At 41.6% G+C, this 22,937-nt stretch overlaps 1 protein-coding gene across 3 annotated transcripts in view; it reads right to left on the bottom strand.

Moving 5' to 3' along the window:
• RANBP17 (RAN binding protein 17) overlaps window positions 1-22,937 on the bottom strand; it is a 1,033,051-nt gene that overhangs the window by 820,612 nt on the left and 189,502 nt on the right. For all 3 annotated transcript variants that reach the window (XM_029583607.1, XM_029583608.1, XM_029583606.1), the window contains exon 12: window positions 17,552-17,745. In XM_029583607.1, the coding sequence (XP_029439467.1) occupies window positions 17,552-17,745 (194 nt within the window). The remainder of the gene's footprint in view (window positions 1-17,551; window positions 17,746-22,937) is intronic.

Raw genomic sequence — 22,937 nt, 5'->3', positions numbered from 1 at the left:
TGATATTGAAATAACATAAGCAAAAGTCATTTAACAAAAATCGTTTAACAGTAACTGTGACAGGTACTAATACATATTGGGGTAGATTTTTAAAAAAGAGCACGATCGCGTACTTTTGTTCGCGCAGCAGGCGCAAACAAAAGTACGCTGGATTTTATAAGATACGTGCATAGCCATATCTTATAAAATCCTGGATCGGCGCGCGCAAGGCTGCCGATTTTGGGCAGCCTGCGCGCGCCGAGCAGCCTGCCTCCATTCCCTCCGAGGCCGCTCCGAAATCGGAGTGGCCTCGGAGGGAACTTTCTTTCGCCCTCCCCTCACCTTCCCCTCCCTAACCCACCCCCCCCGGCCCTATCTAAAACCCCCCCTTATCTTTGTCCCTCGATTTACGCCTGCTAGAAGCAGATGTAAATCTACTCATGCCAGCGGACTGCTGGTGCGCCGTCATCCAACCCGGGGGCTGGTCCAGAGGCCTCGACCACGCCCCCGGGCCGGCGACATGCCCCCGGTCCCGCCCCTGAAACGCCGCGTCATTCGGCCCCGCCCCCGACACGCCCCCTTTAAAAAAACCCGGGACTTACGTGCGTCCCAGGGCTCTGCGCGCGCCGGCAGCCTATGCAAAATAGGCGCGCCGGCGCGCGAGGGCCCTGCTCGCATAAATCCGGGCGGATTTACGCAAGCAGGGCATTTAAAATCCGCCCGATTATGTAACGTAGGTTTAGATAGCGAGTTTTAAAAAGGGGGGTATAGGGGTAGGGGAGAACATGTGGCGCGAGAAGCATTTAACAGGAATAACGGAGGGTGAAATGGGGGGTGAGGGTTGGGGGTCTCAATAAAGAATGCTGGAAGTACTATGATTGTAATGGCGGGTCTGTGAGGCAGAGATTGGGTTGCAGAGGGGAGAGAGGGAGGAGGGGGAGATGTGATCAGGTGTCATACCCGATTCAGATTTTACAAAAAGAAAAACATTGATATTCATATGCCATCTAGCATCATATGATCAACTTCAAAAGTAACTCAAAAAAACTAATGACAATGATCCAATGTACTTAACTGCTGTAAAGTCAAATCAGAAATTATCTGCTCCTTGATTGTTGAATTAACTAAAACATTTACTGCTATAATCGAACTACATGCTGACAAAATTTATGATTCCAACCGCAACTCGCTGTACTTCCAGTTACACTTAAATTCAATTGTCACCGGGGCACCAGTTACCTCAGTAGCTCAACCCGCTATCAGGTAGACTTCTCCAGAAATGTTTGAGTTTCTACCACTGACTTAAAAAGATTTGCAGAATTCTTGTGCCAGACTTGGAGACATGCAGAGTCCTACAGTGTGAAGCATATCAGTCTTCTCACACACAGGGGCAAATTCTTTTCTCTGCAATGAAACCCAAGGTGTAAAATCCTGAAATAGTAGAATGCGCTGGTCAAACAATCGGAGCTCTTTGGTTTTGTGATAGGCCTGCATTATTTCCACCTTTTGTGCATAATTCAATAACTTGAATATCACTACTCGAGGCCTGGGTCTTCCCGTTTCGATTACTCCCAGAAGATGCGCAACTTCAATTATTATAGGCCCACTCTCTTTCGAAAGACTCAGTTCTTTAACCAGCCCTTGCTCAAGGTGAGATTTCAAATGTTTATCCCTCAATCGACTCAGGAATGTCCACCATTCACAGATTATTTCGTCTGGAGTGGTTTTCCAAATCCTTGAGCTTTTCTGATTGAATGCCAACAACTTTTCCAACTTTTGGATTTTTATCACGGCCGCCACAGAGTCATCTTCCACCATGCTGACTCTCCCCCCCCCCCCCCCCCCCCCCCCCCCCCCCCAACTATATCTAAACGTGCCCTGTAATCTACAATCAAGGTTTCTACCTCCACAATTTGAACCAAGATTACATCGAATTTGCTGCACCACCACAACAACCACTTCAGTAAGTACTGCCACTTTCACATCTTTCACCATTAGTGATGGTGCATTTTCCTTTGAGACAGCCATTTTGCAGTCAGACAGGCATGTCTTCTCTCTCTTTTCTGGAGAATCTGGTGGACATTAATTTTACCAAACACATGATAAATCTGTCCATACATTAAGAATTCTCACCATTAGCAACTGATCTGAGGAAATGTGAGATTTGACTGTGATGTCACTCAATATTGTGGGGTTGACACCCAGAGCCCAAGCTCACACAACCATCCGGGTCCACCGCATCATGTGATCTCTGCTAATATGATTTTTAAATTTGAAAGGTTTTATGCTTTACAGGGGGTGGGAATGTATAGTAAGGATAGGTGGATACAATCCTTACAGTGGAGTCTAGTTTGGGGTTCAAAAGGGGGACTACAGTTCATGGTGGGACAATGCAGTCTCACTTTATGTGCTAAGGTGCATAACTTGAATTGGGCTGGTGAAATATGGGATGGGGACCCAAACTGAGATAATATTCTGGAATGAGCAGGATTGGGCACCTTGGTGAAATGAGAAAAGGTCCTAGACAATTAGAGATTGAAAGGAGGAATTATGTGGCTCCAAGAGATAGATATGCTGGAAAAGGAAACCTAAAACTTAGAAGGAAATAGGTATCACAAATTTTCTCACCACAAGGTTCCACTAGAAGTTATGAAGTGGCTATTTTAATCCATAAAAAAAGTGTGTCTTTCCAAATGGAGTGAGTTCAGATTGATTCTAAAAGGTGTTTTGTTTTGGTTAAGGGAAAGCTTGATACAAAAGAAGTTATATTAGCTTCTGTATATGCTCCCAATAATTATAATCAATTTTTTATGCAACATCACCAAATTACAGGAAATGGATCCAGCTCCAATTAAGGGGAGACCCTCAATTATGTAATGGATTCTTAGATATGTGGCCGAGTTTGAGATCAAAGTCAATTAAAGGGGTTGATTTTCTGTGGTCAGCCATGAAAAGATTAGACATTTGGAGAATTCTACAGCCAGGAAGAAGATTGCACACATTATGCTAGTGCAAATTCGACTGACATCTTACTTGTATCTGAAGAATTCTTCCATATGGTGGATTCAGCGAAAATAAGCCCATTAGTTATCTCAGACCATTGTCCAGTGATGTGCTCTTTAATGAAGACAAGGTCTGCTTTGAGGTCTCCATTTTGGCAAATGTCCCCATGTTTTGCTAATGATGATGCATTTAAGTCTTATCTAGAAGAGAAATGGGAGAATGCGCAACATCATGGGTCTCAACAAGTGTGTCAGGACACACTGGTGTGTCACCAAGGAGTGGAAGGTATGTCTCCAAAAATTTGACATAGCAAGCCTATGCTTTCTATAACAGCCACACGTGCTTGCTGCTTGAGGAAAGTGCAGAGTAAGGAGCTGATACTTAAAACTCATCACCGCTCCATGTTGCAGATTTTCCCTGAACCCTGGCAATCACTGCCACCACCAATCCAAGACAGAAATGTTGCAGGCATGCCATGTCCTGCTCCACCATCCTGCCGTACCTCCCCCACTTCCTAGAGTTTCAGTTTTTCTCTGTATGCTTGTTTATAATTTATGGTCTTTTATTCTGTATCAGATACGAGTCAGTCTGCATTCTGCATGTTTGACAGAGGTGAAGGATTCTGCGTAGCGCAGTCTGGCTTTCTTTTTTTTTTTTTTCCCCAATAGTGGGTGTACTGTGTTACATTTTTTCAGTCTTACTTTTTCATTGATAAGGTTGTTGCCTTTCAGGTCCTAGATATTAGTACTCTTATGGTCTGGCTGGTATGTTATATCATTTCTAAATGCCTTTATAGCAGTTTTTCATGTTCATGGCTATCAGGAAAGGGATTTTGAAGCAGTATTACTGAGGGGATATCATAATCTGAATATATTTTTTATATGGTGAGTTGAAAGGGGAAATTTCCCCTAACTCTGCTTTGTATAAACTCCAGACGAGGTCAGAACTTCCTGAGGTTGACAGTGAAATGCATGAGAGTTTGTCTGTATCAAAAAACTATGCACTACATATGCATATCAGTCCCAGATTTTTCACTGATGCAGTAAGCAAAGATTATAATTTTGTGAAAAAATAATGATATTTTATAAGCAGTTATTGAAATTAAAGAATGTTATCTTTCTCCTGAATCATTTTTAACAATAAGATAATATCTAGCATTTCTTTCTTTTAGTATAGCTGTTAAATGTAGTGTGTAATGTGTCACGCACGTGAGCATCATCTGTCAGGTGTGTCAAGATGAAGAAAAGGTTGAGAACCACTGCACTACATAATAAGCAACATTGTTATAATCCAGTTTTATATTGGGAAACTGCTAAAGCTGTCATGCGAGGAGAAATTATCAGTTACATTGCCTCCAAATGCAAAGCCCTTAAAAATATATTAGACTAGCCGTTAAGCCCATAACAATAGGCTACATTTAAAAAAAAAATTTCGGTCCATTTCCTTCCCACTTCCTCCCCCCCTTCACCTCCCCCCTCTAGTCTCCCTCCCCCTTCCACGCCCCTCACTTTCTCCTCCCTCCCCTCACTCTCTCCTCCCTCCCCCCCCTCACTCCCCCTCTCTCAATCCCTTCCCCTTTCAGCTCATCCACAACCGGCAGACAGGGAGGTGTCCCCTCCCTCCCTCCCTCGCGTTGCCACCACTGCCGCAGCCGCCGCTACCGCTACTACTGCTGCTCCTCCCTCCCGCGCGCGCGTCGTCGCTCCTGCTTGTTGCCGCCGCGGCTACTGCTCCTCCCACTCCTGCTCGTCGTCGTCGTCACCGCCGCCACGGCTACTGCTCCTCCCGCTCCTGCTCATCGCCGCCGCCGCTCCTGCTCGTTGCTGCTGCAGGCGCCATTTTTTTTTCAGGCACACTCCGCTCTGGCCGACGTGCTCACCCGCGCATGCGCGGTAGAGCTGCTCTCTACTGCGCATTTGCGGCACATCGGTCAGGGCTCCCTTATCTAGTAGATCTTCATAGGAAACTTAAGTGAATTTAAGACTAGGTTTAATATGCGAGGAGAGGAAGAATGGAAGGACAAATTTTTGGCAACCCACAAAATTCTGAATGATCAGTTACAAAGGGCTCTAATTTCCTTGTTTACATTAAAACAAATTTTACCACTATGGTAACAAACCTGGGAAATTTCTGGCTAATTCGGTGAGCGTACAAAGAGGTTCATTTGTTGCAGGATTAAAAAATCCTAAAGGACAGATCTGCACTACCGTAGAGGGAATGGAGATAATCTTCCGTATATTTTATCAAGACCTTTATATTGCGGATAAAGAGGATTTAAACGCAAGGTTCACAATTATGTCTAAAGTAAGACATCAGATCTCGGAAAAATTAAAAAAACAAGTTATGAAAGAGGAAATAGCTGGAATTATTGCAGAACTAAAACACTTTAAATCTCCAGGATCTGATCATACACTAGACTTAATTTTCATAAATGAAAGCCTTTCCACTGCCTCATCAATAACCTGTTCCCCAGTTCCCTGGTCAGACCACAAGTTGATTTCTACTACTCTCAAATTCACCCAACCCATCCTTCGACCATTACAAAAAATCACAGCCCAATTCAGGAAGCTATGCAACCCAGAAACCCTCAGCCCTTATCTATCTTCTGCATTAGACAAGCTAGACCTCACGGATGCCAATTCAGCCACAACCTCCTGGATTAAAATAACCAAGGACATAGCAGACCTAACATGTCCTTTAACCACAAAAACTATACGATCTAATACGAACAACAGGAAACCCTGGTACACCCCCCAGCTAAAAACCCTGAAACAAGAAATAAGAAGACTCGAACATGCATGGCGAAAAAACCCTTCCACTCCGAATCTGGAAGCTTACAAATCTCACATGCACCGCTATAGGATATCCATCCTCCAAACAAAGAGGGATTTCTTCTCACAGAAAATACACCACTTCATCTTCGACCCTAAAGCTTTATTCTCCCTTGTTTCATCTCTCACTAAACCCACTCCCACGACTATCCCAGACGACCAAGCGGCCAGCAAAGCCTCAGAGTTAGCCACATATTTCAAGAAAAAAATCATTGATTTGATAAGACCTCTAAAAGCCAACAACGTTCCTCCACCGCCACCAACCCAAGACTCTCATTATCAACAGAACACCAGTCTTGAAACGTTCGAACCGACGTCATCCTTAGAGGTTGAAACAATCCTGAAGAAAGTAAAACCTGCCTCTCACCCCACGGATGCGATACCCGCCAACTTACTCATTGCCAGCTATAAAATTGTCGCCAAACCTATTGCCAACATTATTAACTGCTCACTAATGCAAGGCTCAGTACCTGACCAGATGAAACTCGCAATCCTAAAACCTCTCCTGAAAAAACCCAATTTGTCTCCAGATGACCCATCTATCGCCCTATCGCTAAACTCCCCTTCATTTCAAAAATCTTAGAAAACATTCTCAACCAGCAACTCACAGAATACTTAGAAGATAACAAAATACTAGCCCCTTCTCAGTTCGGCTTTCGAAAAACCCGAAATACAGAAACTCTGCTAATCTCCCTGATGGACACAATCTTACTGAATCTAGAAAAAAAACAACCTGGCCTACTTATCCTCCTCGACTTATCAGCCGCATTTGACACGGTAAACTACACAATGCTTCTAGACAGGCTAACAGACGTCGGAATCAAAGGCACTGCTCTCAGTTGGTTCAAATCGTTTCTACATAACAGAGTTTACAAGGTCAGAGTCAACAACGAAGAATCACACCCAGTCTCCTCATCCTTGGGAGTCCCTCAAGGCTCTTCCCTATCCCCCACCCTCTTCAACATTTATCTACTACCACTCTGCCAGCTTCTCTCCAAACTAAAATTAACCCACTATATCTACAAAGACGACGAACAAATATTCATCCCGGTGACGGAAACTCTACAAAAAACACTAGAATTCTGGAACAACTGCCTCCAAACCATCAACAACCTACTCAAGAGTCTTAACCTGATCCTTAATTCTAACAAAACTGAAATACTACTTGTCACACAAGACAGTAACCAGGATACGTCTAACTTACCCACTAATTTAAATCTATCCTTCACATCTCAAGTCAGAAACCTCGGAGTCATCATGGACAATCAACTAAACCTTAAGAGATTCATTAATAATACCACGAAGGACGGATTCTACAATTACAAGTGCTAAAACGACTCAGACCGCTCCTCCATTTCCAAGACTACCGGGCAGTTCTCCAAGCAATTATTTTCTCAAAAATCGACTACTGTAACTCCCTCCTACTTGGCCTCCCAATCAACACAATAAAACCATTACAAATGCTCCAAAACGCCTCAGCCAGGATTCTAACGAAATCCAACAAAAGAAATCATCTCACAGATGCTGTAACAGCTACATCATCTTGGTTTAAAATTACCAGTAATATAGCAGAGAATTTCTGTCCTATTCAATCTAAAGTAATTAATACTGATGTTAATAAAAAAAACCTTGGTACACCCCTGTACTAAAATCTATGAAAATGGAGCTTCGTAAAGCAGAAAAAGAATGGCGCAGAAACCAAAATTCTACTTCTCTATTAAAATTCAAATCATTGCTTCACAAATATCGCCAAACCACTGATAAAACGAAGAAAGATTTCTATGCTGCTAGAATCCATCAATATCAATTCAACCCTCAAGCGTTATTCCAATATGTCAAAAGCCTTGTAACTATTCCAGTTCACACTAACCAAAACAACAACGATGATTCAAAATGTGAAGAACTAGCTTCATTCTTTTATAACAAAATACAATCGATTTTAATGTGATTCAAATCTCATCTTACACCGAATTCAAGCATTAACCTCAATTCTAACCACATCAACAATTCCTCTACCTATACTGACGATTCTCACACCAACCAAGCTACTTCTACCTTGCATAATAATTCAGAATCTAAACTTATCAATCTTGAGATTACTACTGGTATTGAAGTTGAGTCAATTCTAAAGAAAATGAAACCAGCTTTCCACCCTACAGACATTATGCCCACCAAGATTCTTCTTTTAATACGTTCAACAATTGCAAAACCCATTGCAAAGATTCTCAACAAATCAATCACCACAGGCATAGTTCCTTCTGCACTCAAACATGCTATTATAACCCCTATGTTAAAAAAACCAAACCTTGATTCATCTGATCCAGCTAACTATCGCCCAGTCTCAAACCTACCTTTCCTCTCAAAAATTATGGAAAAAATCATCAACAAACAACTAACTGATTACCTAGATGAACATCATCTACTTTTCCCTTCCCAGTTTGGGTTCAGAAAGTACCACAGCACAGAAACGCTTCTGATTTCACTTTCTGAAGTGCTTCTAAAAGCTCTAGATACTGGCAAATCATATCTCATCGCCTTACTTGATATATCAGCAGCTTTCGACACGGTTAATCACAATATCCTCATAAGTCGCCTCTCTGAAATAGGTATTTCGGGCTCTGCACTACAATGGTTTCAGTCATTCTTGAGCAACAGAACATACAGTGTCAAAAGTGGTCTAAGTGAATCCGTCAAGAAATCTCGCCCAAGGAGTTCCCCAAGGATCATCTCTTTCCTCTACATTATTTAATATTTACCTTACACCACTATGCCGGCTACTATCAAAACTGAATATTCAATACTTCATCTACGCGGATGATATTCAGATACTCATTCCAATCACCAGTACTATCACAAATGCCTTGATCTCTTGGAATGCTACCTTATTAGAAATTAAAACAATTCTCATGGACATCCAATTGGCTATTAACACCAATAAAACCGAGCTTATCATTTTTTCACCTCCAAAAAATGCACCCCTGAACTATGATAATCTTCCTAATGACATGCCTACTATCACTCAGCAAGTACGCAGCCTTGGCGTCATCTTTGACAGCAATTTCACTTTTAAAAAATTCATCGCTGATACAGTTAAAAGTGGTTTCTTTAAGCTACATACACTAAAACGTATTAAACCTCTTTTATACCAATATGACTTTCGCACTGTACTTCAGGCGACTATATTATCAAAGATTGATTACTGCAATGCTTTGCTACTTGGGCTTCCTAAAACTACAATTCAACCCTTACAAATTTTACAAAACGCAGCTGCCCGCATCATCACTGACACAAGCCGCCATGAGCACATCACTCCAGCGCTTCAATCATTACACTGGCTACCTGTGGCATCCAGAATAATATATAAATCCTTAACGCTGATTCATAAAGCCACCCACAACAGAGATATGAACTGGTTCTCTGATCACCTTCAATTCAGAACATCAATCCGCCCAACCAGATTCCAGCATTTAGCTAAACTGAAGATCCCTGCACCCAACCTGACTAATCTGTCCTCTACAAAAGAACGTTCTTTCATCATTGCTGGTTCCAGACTATGGAACACCATGCCATCAGAATTACGACAGGAAGATTGCTACAAAAAATTTAAACAAAACTTAAAAACCTGGCTATACAAAAAAGCCTACTATGCCTGAACTGGGCCCTTTGCTTTGCGTTCTAGTTTAATCCCACAGTCACTCATATTCTGATATTTATTTTCGTTGTACAAAGTTTTTACATGGATTTGTATTCTTTCAGTTTTTAATGTTATAATGTAAAGCAATATGCTGAATTAATGTTTGAATGTAAACCGAGGTGATGTTACTTACGTGCCCCGGTATATAAAAAACCTGTAAATAAATAAATAAATAAATAAATAAATAAATAAATAAATATTACCCCCATATTGAAAAACCTACACTGGCTCCCAATCAAGTTCAGAATCTCCTACAAAGTACTAACAATCATACATAAATCCATACATAAGCTCATTCCTCTGGAACTCAATACCCCTCTGCAGCCTCATATACCCTCCAGACCGGTGAGAACAGCCTATAAAGATACTCTCCTCGCCCCAACCATCAAATCCTCATTAAATAAACGCACTCTATCCACAGCAGGACCCGCGCAATGGAACTCTCTACCTCCAGAAAGAACCTTGCCCTATCGTCTTTAAGAAGAGACTCAAAACTTGGCTATTCGAACAAGCCTTCTACCCACACCAATAATCGTACTCTAAATCTTATCAAATTTATGCACCTTGGAACGTATCTACTGTATAGTCAGCCAGATCCTATCGGAATACTACATTATTTATTGTAATTTCTTGTTCTTTTAACCCCCAGTTACTTAATCCAAGTTTATCCTCCTGTTCGATGTAATTGCACTCTGTCGTGCTTGTTTAATGTTACAATGTAAACCGAATTGATATGTAGCATTTGCTACATGAATTTCGGTATATAAAAATGGCAAATAAATAAATAAATAAATAAGCAAGCCACAATTTACAGAACTCTGGAGGTCCATGTAACAGAGTTTCTTAAAAATCTCTTTCAACATATGATTCAGAAGAAAGAAATGCCAGGGTCATTAAGGGCAGCAGTTGTTATAGTGTCACCAAACCCAAGTAAAGAACGGATAATCCTGCCTCAATATAGGCCGATTTCTCTGTTAAATATTGATATCAACGTTTTTGCAAAACTATTAGCTAACAGATTAAAATGTATTCTCCCATCTTTAATATCTAGTGAATAATCAGGTTTCTCTTTGGCAGACATTCCAATTCCACAGTTAGGCAGCTATTAACAACTATGGAGATGAGTTTACATTAAAAAAGTACATGAATCTTTAGTTAGTTTTGATGAGGAAAAAGCCTTCAATAGGTTTTCTTGGTCCTTTCTTCAATGTCTCTTGCAGAAGAATGGTTTTTCAGGTTATATTTTAGATGCAATACAGGAATTCTGTGTTAATCGACTGACATATATACAAGTAAACAGTACAATTTCAGAATCATTCTCCCTGCATAGGGGTACAAAGCAAGGCTGCCCGTTGTCACCATTATTTATATTGACCTTTGAACTGCTAATCTACAGATTAAACAAGAAGAATCTATTCAGGGTATATCTATTGGGCAGATAAAATCCAAGATAATGCTTTTAGCAAATGATATATTGATAACTCAGTCTCAGCAATCCCTTCCTATGGTTAAGAAGATAAGAACATAAGAAAATGCCATACTGGGTCAGACCAAGGGTCCATCAAGCCCAGCATCCTGTTTCCAACAGTGGCCAATCCAGGCCATAAGAACCTGGCAAGTATCCAAAAACTAAGTCTATTCCATGTTACCATTGCTAATGGCAGTGGCTATTCTCTAAGTGAACTTAATAGCAGGTAATGGACTTCTCCAAGAACTTATCCAATCCTTTTTTAAACACCGCTATACTAACTGCACTAACCACATCCTCTGGCAACAAATTCCAGAGTTTAATTGTGCGTTGAGTAAAAAAGAACTTTCTCCGATTAGTTTTAAATGTGCCACATGCTAACTTCATGGAGTGCCCCCTAGTCTTTCTACTATCCGAAAGAGTAAATAACCAATTCACATCTACCCGTTCTAGACCTCTCAGAATTTTAAACATCTCTATCATATCCCCCCTCAGCCATCTCTTCTCCAAGCTGAAAAGTCCCAACCTCTTTAGTCTTTCCTCATAGGGGAGCTGTTCCATTCCCCTTATTTTGGTAGCCCTTCTCTGTACCTTTTCCATCGCAATTATATCTTTTTTGAGATGCGGCAACCAGAATTGTACACAGTATTCAAGGTGCGGTCTTATCATGGAGCGATACAGAGGCATTATGACATTTTCCATTTTATTCACCATTCCCTTTCTAATAATTCCCAACATTCTGTTTGCTTTTTTGACTGCCGCAGCACACTGAACCGACGATTTCAATGTGTTATCCACTATGACGCTCTAGATCTCTTTCTTGGGTTGTAGCACCTAATATGGAACCCAACATTGTGTAATTATAGTATCGGTTATTTTTCCCTATCTGTTAAGGAGAAAAAAATCAACTTTTAATCACCCATGAATGATATATCCTTGGATTGTGGCATATACAATCTGATGTCTAGAGGTCAGTGTCATCCCTGCTGCTTGACTATGGACATTCTGCGTGGCCCCCCATTAAAGAACACATCTATAATAGGGATCTGTGACAGACATGAATTTTTCTCACTTCATTTCAATTTGTTTTTAAAACAAAACAAAAGAAAACAAAAGAAATTTTGATTTAAAAAATATCACCACCACCGTGGACAATAAAAAAAAAAGACAACACTTCTCAGACCATCTCTATGATCCCCCTCTGGAGGTATGCATAGAAATAGCAGGGCATGTATAAAGTTTCTAGGAACTGTGAAATCAAACTTCCACGCCGGGCTCCATCTGATATCGTCCATGTGTGAGAGATTGTCAATCCTGCTTGCCTGCATACGCATGGAATTTTGTAACACTTTTCAATTTTTCGCTTTGTCTTTAACACAACAAACTTTTGGCAAAGCTTTCTATATTCTGAGACAGCCACCAGGTCCATGATTGGTTGTCGCATTAGGTTTGCTCCTGATCAGTTCACTTTAATGAAAGTTATTATGCCTTCCAGACAGACATTTCAAAACATTTTAACACACACTGTAAACTGATAAACACAAAAGAACTGGGGGAATACCCAATTACCTTTCAGAGGTAGGTCCAAAACAAACAAAAGACATTTTTTTTCATTCAACACAGTGTTAGTTTCCACAGTATATTAGATCAATCACAGGCTATTGAACATAATGGTTAGGGATGTCACTTTCAGTTCAACACATCCTAAAACCATCATTGCAGGAACCTGGAGAGGCTCAATCCCATTTAGTAGGAAAAAGCCAACATTTATTTTATTTACCAGGTTTTCTAGACAGTCGTTTAGTAAAAATTTTCACAAATATATCCTTGAATATAAAATAAATTTAAATAGATAAAGATACAAAACATTATTATTATTTAATAGATTTTTATACCGTTATTCGAATAGACATCATAGTGGTTTACAAAAAACTGAGGAGAAAAAAAATAAAACAAGTTTTACAATAACATGGATTTAGCTAAGCAAAGTCTTGCCTCATCAATCTGCTACATTTTTTGAAGGTGTAAATAAACGTGGATAATGGTGAGCAGGTTGATATAAAATATCTGGATTTCCAGAAAGCATGTGACAAAGTCCCTCATGAGAGACTTCTGAGGAAATTAAAAAGTCATAGGTTAGGAGGCAATGTCCTTTTGTGAATTGGGAACTGATTAAAAGATAGAAAACAGGGAATGGAGCTAAATGGTCAATTTTCTCAATGGAGAAAGGTGAATAGTGGAGTACCCCATGGATCTGTTCTGGGACCACTGCTTTTGAACATATTTATAAATGACCTGGAAATGGGAACGCGTCATGTCTTCAAATTTTCAGATTATTCAAAATCGGTTATTTACTCTTTCGGATAATAGAAAGACTAGGGGGCACTCCATGAAGTTAGCATGTGGCACATTTAAAACTAATCAGAGAAAGTTCTTTTTCACAACGCACAATTAAACTCTGCAATTTGTTGCCAGAGGATGTGGTTAGTGCAGTTAGTGTAGCTGTGTTTAAAAAAGGATTGAATAAGTTCTTGGAGGAGAAATCCATTACCTGTTATTAATCAAGTTGACTTAGAAAATAGCCACTGCTATTACTAGCAACAGTAATATGGAATAGACTTAGGGGCGGATTTTCAGAGCCCTGCTCGCCTAAATCCGCCCAAAACCGGGCGGATTTAGGCGAGCAGGGCCCTGCGCGCCGGTGAGCCTATTTTACATAGGCCTACCGGCGCGCGCAGAGCCCCGGGACTCGCGTAAGTCCCGGGGTTCTCCGAGGGGGGCGTGTCGGGGGCGTGTCAGGGGGCGGGCCCGGTCGTCGCGGCGTTTTGGGGGCGTCGGCAGCGTTTTTGGGGGCGGGTACGGGGCGTGGCTACGGCCCGTGGAGGTCCGGGGGCGTGGCCGCGCCCTCCGTACCCGCCCCCAGGTCGCGGCCCGGCGCGCAGGAGGCCCGCTCGCGCGCGGGGATTTACTTCTCCCTCCGGGAGGCGTAAATCCCCGGAGAAAGGTAAGGTGGGGGTGTAGACAGGGCCGGGCGGGGAAGGTGAGGGGAGGGCGTTAGAGGATTCCCTCCAAGGCCGCTCCGATTTCGGAGCGGCCTTGGAGGGGGGTAGGCTGCGCGGCTCGGCGCGCGCTGGCTATACAAAATCGATAGCCTTGCACACGCCGATCCAGGTTTTTAGCAGATACGCGCGGCTCCGCGCGTATCTACTAAAATCCAGCGTACTTTTGTTTGCGCCTGGAGCGCAAACAAAAGTAGGCCTATCCGCGGAGTCTGAAAATCCGCCCCTTAGTGTTTGGGTAATTGCCAGGTTCTTGTGGCCTGAATTGGCCACTGTTGGAAACAGGATGCTGGGCTTGATGGACCCTTGGTCTGACCCAGCATGGCATGTTCTTGTGTTCTTAAATCAGGAAAAGATTGTGAGAAATTGCAAGAGGAAGTTGCAAGACTGGGAGACTGGGCACACAAATGGCAGATGATATTTAATGTGCACAAATGCAAAATGATGCATTTAGGGAAAAGCAGTCTAAATTACAGCTACACAATGCAAGATTCCACATTAGGAGTCACCACTCAGGAAAAAGATCTAGGCATCATCGCAGATAGTATGTTGAAATCTTCTGCTCAGTATGCAGTGGCAGCCAAAAAAGCAAACAGAATGCTAGGAATGATTAAGAAAGGAATAAAAAATAAAACAGAGAATGCCATATCTTGAGTAATGTGTGCAAGTCTGGTAACCTTATCTCAAAAAAGATATAGTAAAGGTACAGAGAAGTGACAAAAATTATAACACAAATGAACTGATTCCCCTTCTAAGGATCTTCAGCTTGGAAAAAAGACGACTGAGGAAAGATATGATAGAAGTCTATAAACTAATGAGCAGAATGGAACAGGTGAACGCAAATCGGAGTTTACTCTTTCAAAAAGTACAAAGACTAGGGGATATACAATAAAGTTACTAAGTGCTACATTTAAAACAAAAAGGGAGAAAACATTTTTTCACTCAAAACACATAATTAAGCTCTGGAATTCATTGCCAGAGGATGTGGTGAAAACTGTTAGTATAGCTGGGGTTAAAAAAGGTTTGCACCACTTCTTGGAGGAAAAAGCCATAAATCATTATAAAGTTAGACAGAGAAATCCACTGCTTATTCCTAGGATAAGCAGCATGAATTATATTTACCTTCTGGGATCCTGCCAGGTACTTGTGACCTAGATAGGCCACTATTGGAAATGGGATACTAGGCTTGATGGACTTCTGGTCTGATCCAATATGGCAAATCTTATGTTCTTATCTACACATGCATTATTCTTTTTATATATTTCCTCTAATCATCCTTTGATTGAAGACATTGGATAAGAGGGACCTTTGGTCAGGACTAGTTTGGCAGTTATGCTTAAGGTTTACTGTAACATCATTACGCACTGTTAAAAACACTCAGACTTTCATTAAAAGCAGCACTTCAGCTTTACTGACCGAAAAGTCTGCTACACTTAAAATTGTGTCTTCAAAGTCTATGCCACTGAAATATAAAGTTTTTACAGGAAAACAATTATTTCAAATAAGAAGTTATTTTCTCCCTAATTTAAGGTTTCCTGTTAGTGCTGTACAACCAGCTACCTTTTACTCTCACTTATCAAGAATCAGGGCTGCTGTCAGACTGGCCCAGCGCCCCAACACCATAGGAGGCTTCAAGAAGTAGAGTTCCGTGATATCTCAGAATCAGTACAGGTAAATGGAAGGCTGGACACAGGCAGCATAACAACTAAAAATGACAACATGGAACCCGTGATTTGCCACTGATCAGATCTGTACCCTGTCTGCTGTCCCACCTAAGACCACTACTCAGCTGTCTCCCTTTCTCACAATACTGCCACCGCTCAGCTCCACATCTCTTTCCCTCCTCCAAACCTCACCAGGCAGCACAAGGAGAGCAATGATTTATACTGTGTTAGCTTTCTCTCCTAGCTCCCACGGTTTGAACCGCGCAGTACACCATATGGGACTTGCCAGCACCATGTATTCAAACCTCGAGACTGAACCCAGCTGGCAAAGTCCTTCTTGCCTTTTGCTGATTAGGGAGAACTGAGGAGGGAGGACCAGGACCTTAGTTTCCCCTTGGGCATCGTGTCTCAAAAAAAGAAATAGCTGCACTGGAAAAGATACAGAAAAGGGCAACCAAAATCATAAAGGGGATGGAACGGCTCCCCTATGAGGAAATGCTAAAGAGGTTAGGGATGTTCAACTGAGGGGGGATATGATAGAGGTCTATAAAATCTTGAAGGACTAGAATGAGTAAATGTGAATCTGTTATTTACTCTTTCAGATAATGCAAGGATGAGGGAGCACTCCATGAAGTTAGCAAGAAGCACATTTACAACAAATTGCAGAAAAATATTTTTCACCCAACGCACAATTAAGTTCTGCAATTCATTGCCAGAGGATGTAGTTAAGGAAGTTAGCGTAGCTGAGTTTAAAAAAGGTTTGGACAAGTTCCTAGAAAAGTTCATAAACTGCTTTTAACCAAGTTGACTTAGGGAACAGCCACTGCTTATTACCAGCACTTACCAGGTACTTGTAATCGGGATTGGCTACCTTTGAAAACAGGATGCTGGGCTTGATGGACACTCAGTCTGACAGTATGGCACGTTCTTATCTGGCCAAGTAGATTGCCGGTTATTTTGGGGGTGGGCAATGGGCAGATCAAGGTAGGACAACTTATCTGATCTTAACCACATAAGGGCCTACATTCAAGCCTTATCTGGTTAAGTTAACAGAATAAGTAAGACTGCTCGATATCAGGTCTAATGTTATCTGGATATAGCTTATCCAGCTATATTCAGCAGCACAGCCATGTTGCTGAACATCCATTCTAAGTTATCCGGATATGTAATATCCGGATAACTTAGATAACCAGATATCTTTGAATATTCGGCCCAATGTTACTTATCTGTAATGAGTGTTTTCTGTGGACAGCAGGATAAATCGGCTACACAAGTGGATGACATCATCCAATAGCACAGACACACAACGTTTTCTAGCTAGCTTTTACAAGCACGTGTAGGACACTCTCAAGTCCTTATAATAATGGAAAAAGCCAACTCCAAAGGGCTGGGCTGGGCTGATTATTCCTGATGTTCACAAAGAACACCCATGTAGGATAAGCAGTTCTGTTTTCTCCATAGGATGAAAACTATGCAATTGGGAATCCCCTAGCTAAAGGTTGCCTTCCAAAAATAAATAAATAAATAAATAAAGTGTTACCAGGTACGAGACCAAACTGTGAAAATAGACCAAGCATGCAGAGAAATATTTGTGTCACTAAGGACAGAAAAATACTGAGAGGGCCCCACACAATGGCTCCTGGGTGAGAAGTCTTGCATATGATTATGAAAAGCCTTCTAGAGTTTTCCCAAAGTTAGCTAAAAACTATACCAAGTCAACACCAGATGACATCACTCACTTGTACAGCTGATTCATCCTGTTTGTCTACAGAGCATTAAAGCGCTACAAAGGAGATAAAAGAAGCTCTTGGTACTTACTCTGGTACATAAAGTACATATGAATAATCACTTACCTTCTTGCACTGTTAACTCCAGAGGGTTCCTGTTAGGCAAGTGCAACAGCTTTTGGTAGTTCTGAGCACTTTGGTCAAATAGTTGAACAAGAAGAGCACATGTCTTTTCATATTCACAGCGACTGACAGTACACAGCTGTTCCAGTTGTTGAAATACTGTGGCTGTATCATCCAGTGGATCATCCAAGCCATCTCTGAAAGAGAAATGCAGCATTATTAACCTGGGAATATATACAGCAACTTCAACTTGTTGCTTGGCAGCTAATCTGCGGATCTCTGGTCCAATTCAATAAACTCTTAAGAGCCATCTTCAGGCTATGAAATTCTATAGCAAGATTTCACTCCACCCCTACCATTCCATGATGATCTTCTGGCATTCACAAGTGATGTAGAAACCCCAAGAAACAAAACCTCAGAGTTCCTCCCATATACCTAAAAACAGCCTATAGCCTCTTAGGACCCATAGATTTAAAAGATACATGAGCAGGAAGGATCAATATGTGAAAAGTCACCCTCTCTCTGCCAGAGTATTTGTTTCACTTTATTTTCTACTTATGTATTCCAACAAACATACACTTATAATAGGAAATAGGAGATATTAAACTAGTACTATTTATTTATTTTAAAGATTTGTTACCTGCAGTCTTCTACATAATAAAAAGTAAAAAAAGAAACAATCTCCAAGTAGTCCACAAATGAGAAATCCAAAACAAGAAAAAAAATGTATATGCAGGATATGGCTTCAGAAGTAACAAGGCAAAAAGAAAATTAACAATGGACCATAAACCTGTTTATATAAATGCAGCACAATCCACAATCTCAACCTCGACATCGCCTCCATTTACTGTTTAGAATCCATGAAAAAATTAAGCTGGAAGGGTTCAAAAACAAGACATTTACAGGGATTACAAGCAACAAAAAATGCTCCAAGAGATAATATCTCCTGGCATGTTTCCAGAAGTCTTTTGTGACAAGGGGTTTTATTTTCCATAAATCTGTAAATACCCAAGTCTTTTCTCTCAGAAATACAATGTTTCCTTGTTGAGAAAATAGAGGCATAGGAGAAAATCCTTATCTTGAACAAATACAAAGAAAACCAGAAGTGAAGCCCTTTTGATGTCCTTCTCACCTGATTTCTCCAGCAAAGCACACAACTCTGTTATCTACCTTTCTACTCCAGTTTCTTCCCACCCAGAAAATAATAAATTTTACTTAAAGAAGTGTGTAGAGTGGTAATACAGGGTCCATCCAATCTCAAAAAGGTCAAACAAAGCAGCTCATTCATTTTCATTAAGCAACATGCTTTAATAAATGCTTTAATAAATCAACAAACCAACTTCGTCCCCAATATAGTCCATATTTTCCCAATAGGCTTTGTCAGGTGGGAATTACATGAAAACAGATACAAAATTATATAAACAAATCTTAAACAATGTCTTAAAATATAAACAATTATCAACAAGAATCAAAACAGCAAATATGCAAAACATATCTTTATTAAAAAAAAAAAAAGGATTTGAATGAATGCTATAAAAGCGGAAGGCAAGGTTGATAGACTTAACTTTTGAAAAAATGCACCAACAAAGGATGAGATGACAGCCTCAGCCAATCAAAAGGGGGAGGATGGAAGAGAGGGGAAAAGGGAAGATAAAGGGGAAAATAAAAAAGAGGGACAGGAGGAAATTACTTAAAAAGAAAGCAGAATTATAGGAAAATTGGTTCTTACCTGCTAATTTTCATTTCTATAGTACCACAGATCAGTCCAGACTCCTGGGTTTTGCATCCCTGCCAGCAGATGGAGACAAAGTTTCACTGACACTGCTACATAACCTAATGTGCCACCTGTAGTCCCCTCAGTATGGACCTGTACCCAAGCCAAGATTTTTTTTATTTAGATTTTTATATTCCACTTTTCACACTTTTTTCAGCGCTTCAGAGGATTACATTCAGGTACTGTAGGTATTTCCCTATCCCCAGAGGGCTTACAATCTAAGTCTGTACCTGATGATGATCAGGTCATACATCAAAAAAATGTTAAACAGCAAACTCCCCCAATGGACAGGAGGATTGTGAAGCCATAACCAACTGGAAACTCCATCCCGGATTCTAAGGTAACCAACAGTATGAAGAACCACTAACAACCCTAGTTTTCATAGAAATCATCAGAATGAATAGACGATTCTCCCACCTTCAAGAGGTGGGTCTCTGAACTGATCTGTGGTACTACAGGAATTAAAATTAGCAGGTAAGAACCAATTTTCCTTTCCAGTATATACCCATATCAGTCCAGAGTCCTGGGATGTACCCTAAGCACCTCTAAACTGGGTGGGACCTGCTGAGTCCCACTCACAGAACACTCTCACCAAAGCCCATTGAAGCTGGAGCCCTGACATGCAAGCAATAGTGTCTGGCGAAAGTGTGCCACAACTTCCAAGTAGCTGACCTGCAAATCTCCTGTAGAGATACCTGCTGCGCTTCGGTCCAAGAGGCAGCCTGAGAACATGCAGAGTGCACCCTCAATCCCTCAGGCACCAGTTGACTTAGATATTTAAAACATTTTATATACCACCTATCAATTACTAAGTTGAACGTCAAATCAATCGCCTATTTGAGCCAATGTGCAATTGAAGCTTTAGAAGCGTGATACCCCTTTGGACTATTCCACAGAACAAAAAAATGATCTGATCTATGAAACTCATTGGAAACTTTCAGATACCTTAATGCACGTTTCATATCCAAGAGCCTAACTTCTTTTGAATGAGGCACGGAGGAATCCAAATCTGGAAAGGCTGGAAGTTCCTCAGTGTGATTAACATGAAATGCCGAAACCACCTTAAGCAGAAAAGAAGGCATCGTGCGTAACACCACCTCCAACTCTGAAATTTGCAGAAATGGGTCTTGGCATGACAGCCTGTAGCTCAGAAGTCCTCCTGGCTGAACAAATAGCCACCAGGAAAATAACCTTAAGAGTTGCCCTCCTCAAAGGAGCCTCAGAGTCCCTTAAACACCTGATTAAGTTTCCATGACGGACAAGCCTTTCTCACTGGAGGACGCAAATTCTTCACCCCTCAAAGAAAACATAGGACATCTGGGTGCGCCGGCAGAGAATAACCCTGTACCTTACCTCGGAGACAGCTTAATGCTGCTACCTGTACACTGTTAACTTTAAAATAATCGGCTCAGTGTGCTGCAGCAGTCAAAGCAGCAAACAGAATGTTAGGAATTATTAGGAAGGGAACGGCTAATAAAACAGAAAATGTCATAATGCCTCTATATCGCTCCATGGTGAGACCGCACCTTGAATACTGTGTACAATTCTGGTCGCCGCATCTCAAAAAAGATATAGTTGCGATGGAGAAGGTACAGAGAAGAGCAACCAAAATGATAAAGGGGATGGAACAGCTCCCCTATGAGGAAAGGCTGAAGAGGTTAGGGCTGTTCAGCTTGGGGAAGAGATGGCTGAGGGGGGATATGATAGAGGTCTTTAAGATCATGAGAGGTCTTGAACGAGTAGATGTGAATCGGTTATTTACACTTTTGAATAATAGAAGGACTAGGGGGCATTCCATGAAGTTAGTAAGTAGCACTTTTAAGACTAATCGGAGAAAATTCTTTTTCACTCAACGCACAATAAAGCTCTGGAATTTGTTGCCAGAGGATGTGGTTAGTGCAGTTAGTGTAGCTGAGTTCAAAAAAGGTTTGGATAAGTTCTTGGGGGAGAAGTCCATTAACGGTTATTAATCAAGTTTACTTAGGGAATAGCCACTGCTATTAATTGCATCAGTAGCAATGGATCTTCTTGGTGTTTGGGACCTTGCCAGGTTCTTGTGGCCTGGTTTGGCCTCTGTTGGAAAAAGGATGCTGGGCTTGATGGACCCTTGGTCTGACCCAGCATGGCAATTTCTTATGTTCTTAAGTCCAGACCCTTGACTAAACCTTCCTGAAGAATAGACAAAACTATGTAATACAATAGCCTAAGGAGCCTGCACACCGTTAGTGATATATCAGAACTCTAAGATCTTCCAAACTCTCACATACGTTAAAGATGTGGAAGTTCGACTGCTCTGCAATAAGGTGGTAATAATAGCTTTGAGATATCTCTCCATCTCAGACGTCTCTCAAAAGTCAGGCTTTGAGACAAAAGTGAGCCATCTGGTCCAAAAATATTGGGCACTGGCAGAGAAGGCACAACAGATGACCAAACCTAAGTGATTCATCTATGGCCATGTTTATGAGATCTGCGAACCATGATCAGCGTGGCCACTCTGAAGCCACCAGGAAAATGTCGCCTGAATATTTCCCTATCCATCACATCACCTATCCCTCCAGTGGCCATGGGGGACAAACATACAGCAGAACTCCGAGGCCATGGCAGAAACAGAGCATAGATGCCCTCTGCTCTGTGCTCTCTTCCCCAGCTGTAGATACAAGACGCCTTGGTGTTTGGACTGGCCCTATCTTTTGTGAATGAATTGCATCGCCATCTCATATAGCTCCCACTCTCCTGGGTCCAATGTCCTCCAACTCAAATTCTGCCTGAACATTGTCCACTCTGGCTATGTGAGGTGCAACTATTCTCTCAAAGTGCTGCGCCATCCCGAGAATTAATGCCTGAGCCTCCTGAGCAATATAGTCATATTGTCTAATAGGACTCTCACTGGATGACCACGCAACTATGGCAGAAAGGCAAGCAAAGCGTACTACACTGCTCTTGTCTCTAACCGATGATAGACCAAGAAGCTTCTTTCTTCAACCACTGGCCCTGAGCTGACTGATCCTGACACACCATTCTCCAGCCTGGAAGGCTGGCATCGGTGGTAATTAACACCCAATCCAGAACCTCCAATTCTACATCATGTTCCAGATTGACCTGAAGAAGCCACCACGAAAGACTGTTCCTGCTTTCTCCCTGAAGCGGAAAGGGGGCAGATGAAACTCCTCCAACAACTTATTCTATCAGGAGAGAAGAGCCCTCTGAAGAGGCCACATATGAGCAAATGCCCAAGGCACTAAGCCAAAGCTGAACCATAGAACCCAGGACTTGCAAATAGTCCAACACCCTAGGCATCAACAGCTCCAACAGGTGACAAACTTGACCCTGCAACGGCCTCTCCTCTGTGAGGAACACTCTCCCCTCCTGTGTATTGAAACAAACCCCCAGATACTCCAGGGTCAGTTAGGAAATGAGATGGTTCTTCGCAATATTTACCACGCAGCATAAAGACTATAAACGATATAGCACTTTCCACACCAACTGCTGACAGAGGTCCTCCAATTTTGCCTGGATGAGCCAGTCATCCAGGTATGGATGCACCAGTACCCCCTCCAATCTTAAGGCTGCCATCATCACCATCAACTTGGTGAACATGCACGGAGCCGTTGCTAA

The sequence above is a fragment of the Rhinatrema bivittatum genome, chromosome 18, assembly GCF_901001135.1.
Source record: "Rhinatrema bivittatum chromosome 18, aRhiBiv1.1, whole genome shotgun sequence".
Classification (NCBI taxonomy): Eukaryota; Metazoa; Chordata; class Amphibia; order Gymnophiona; family Rhinatrematidae; genus Rhinatrema; species Rhinatrema bivittatum.
The sequence above is the reverse complement of the archived record's forward strand: the minus strand, read 5'-3'. Positions and strand labels throughout refer to the sequence as shown.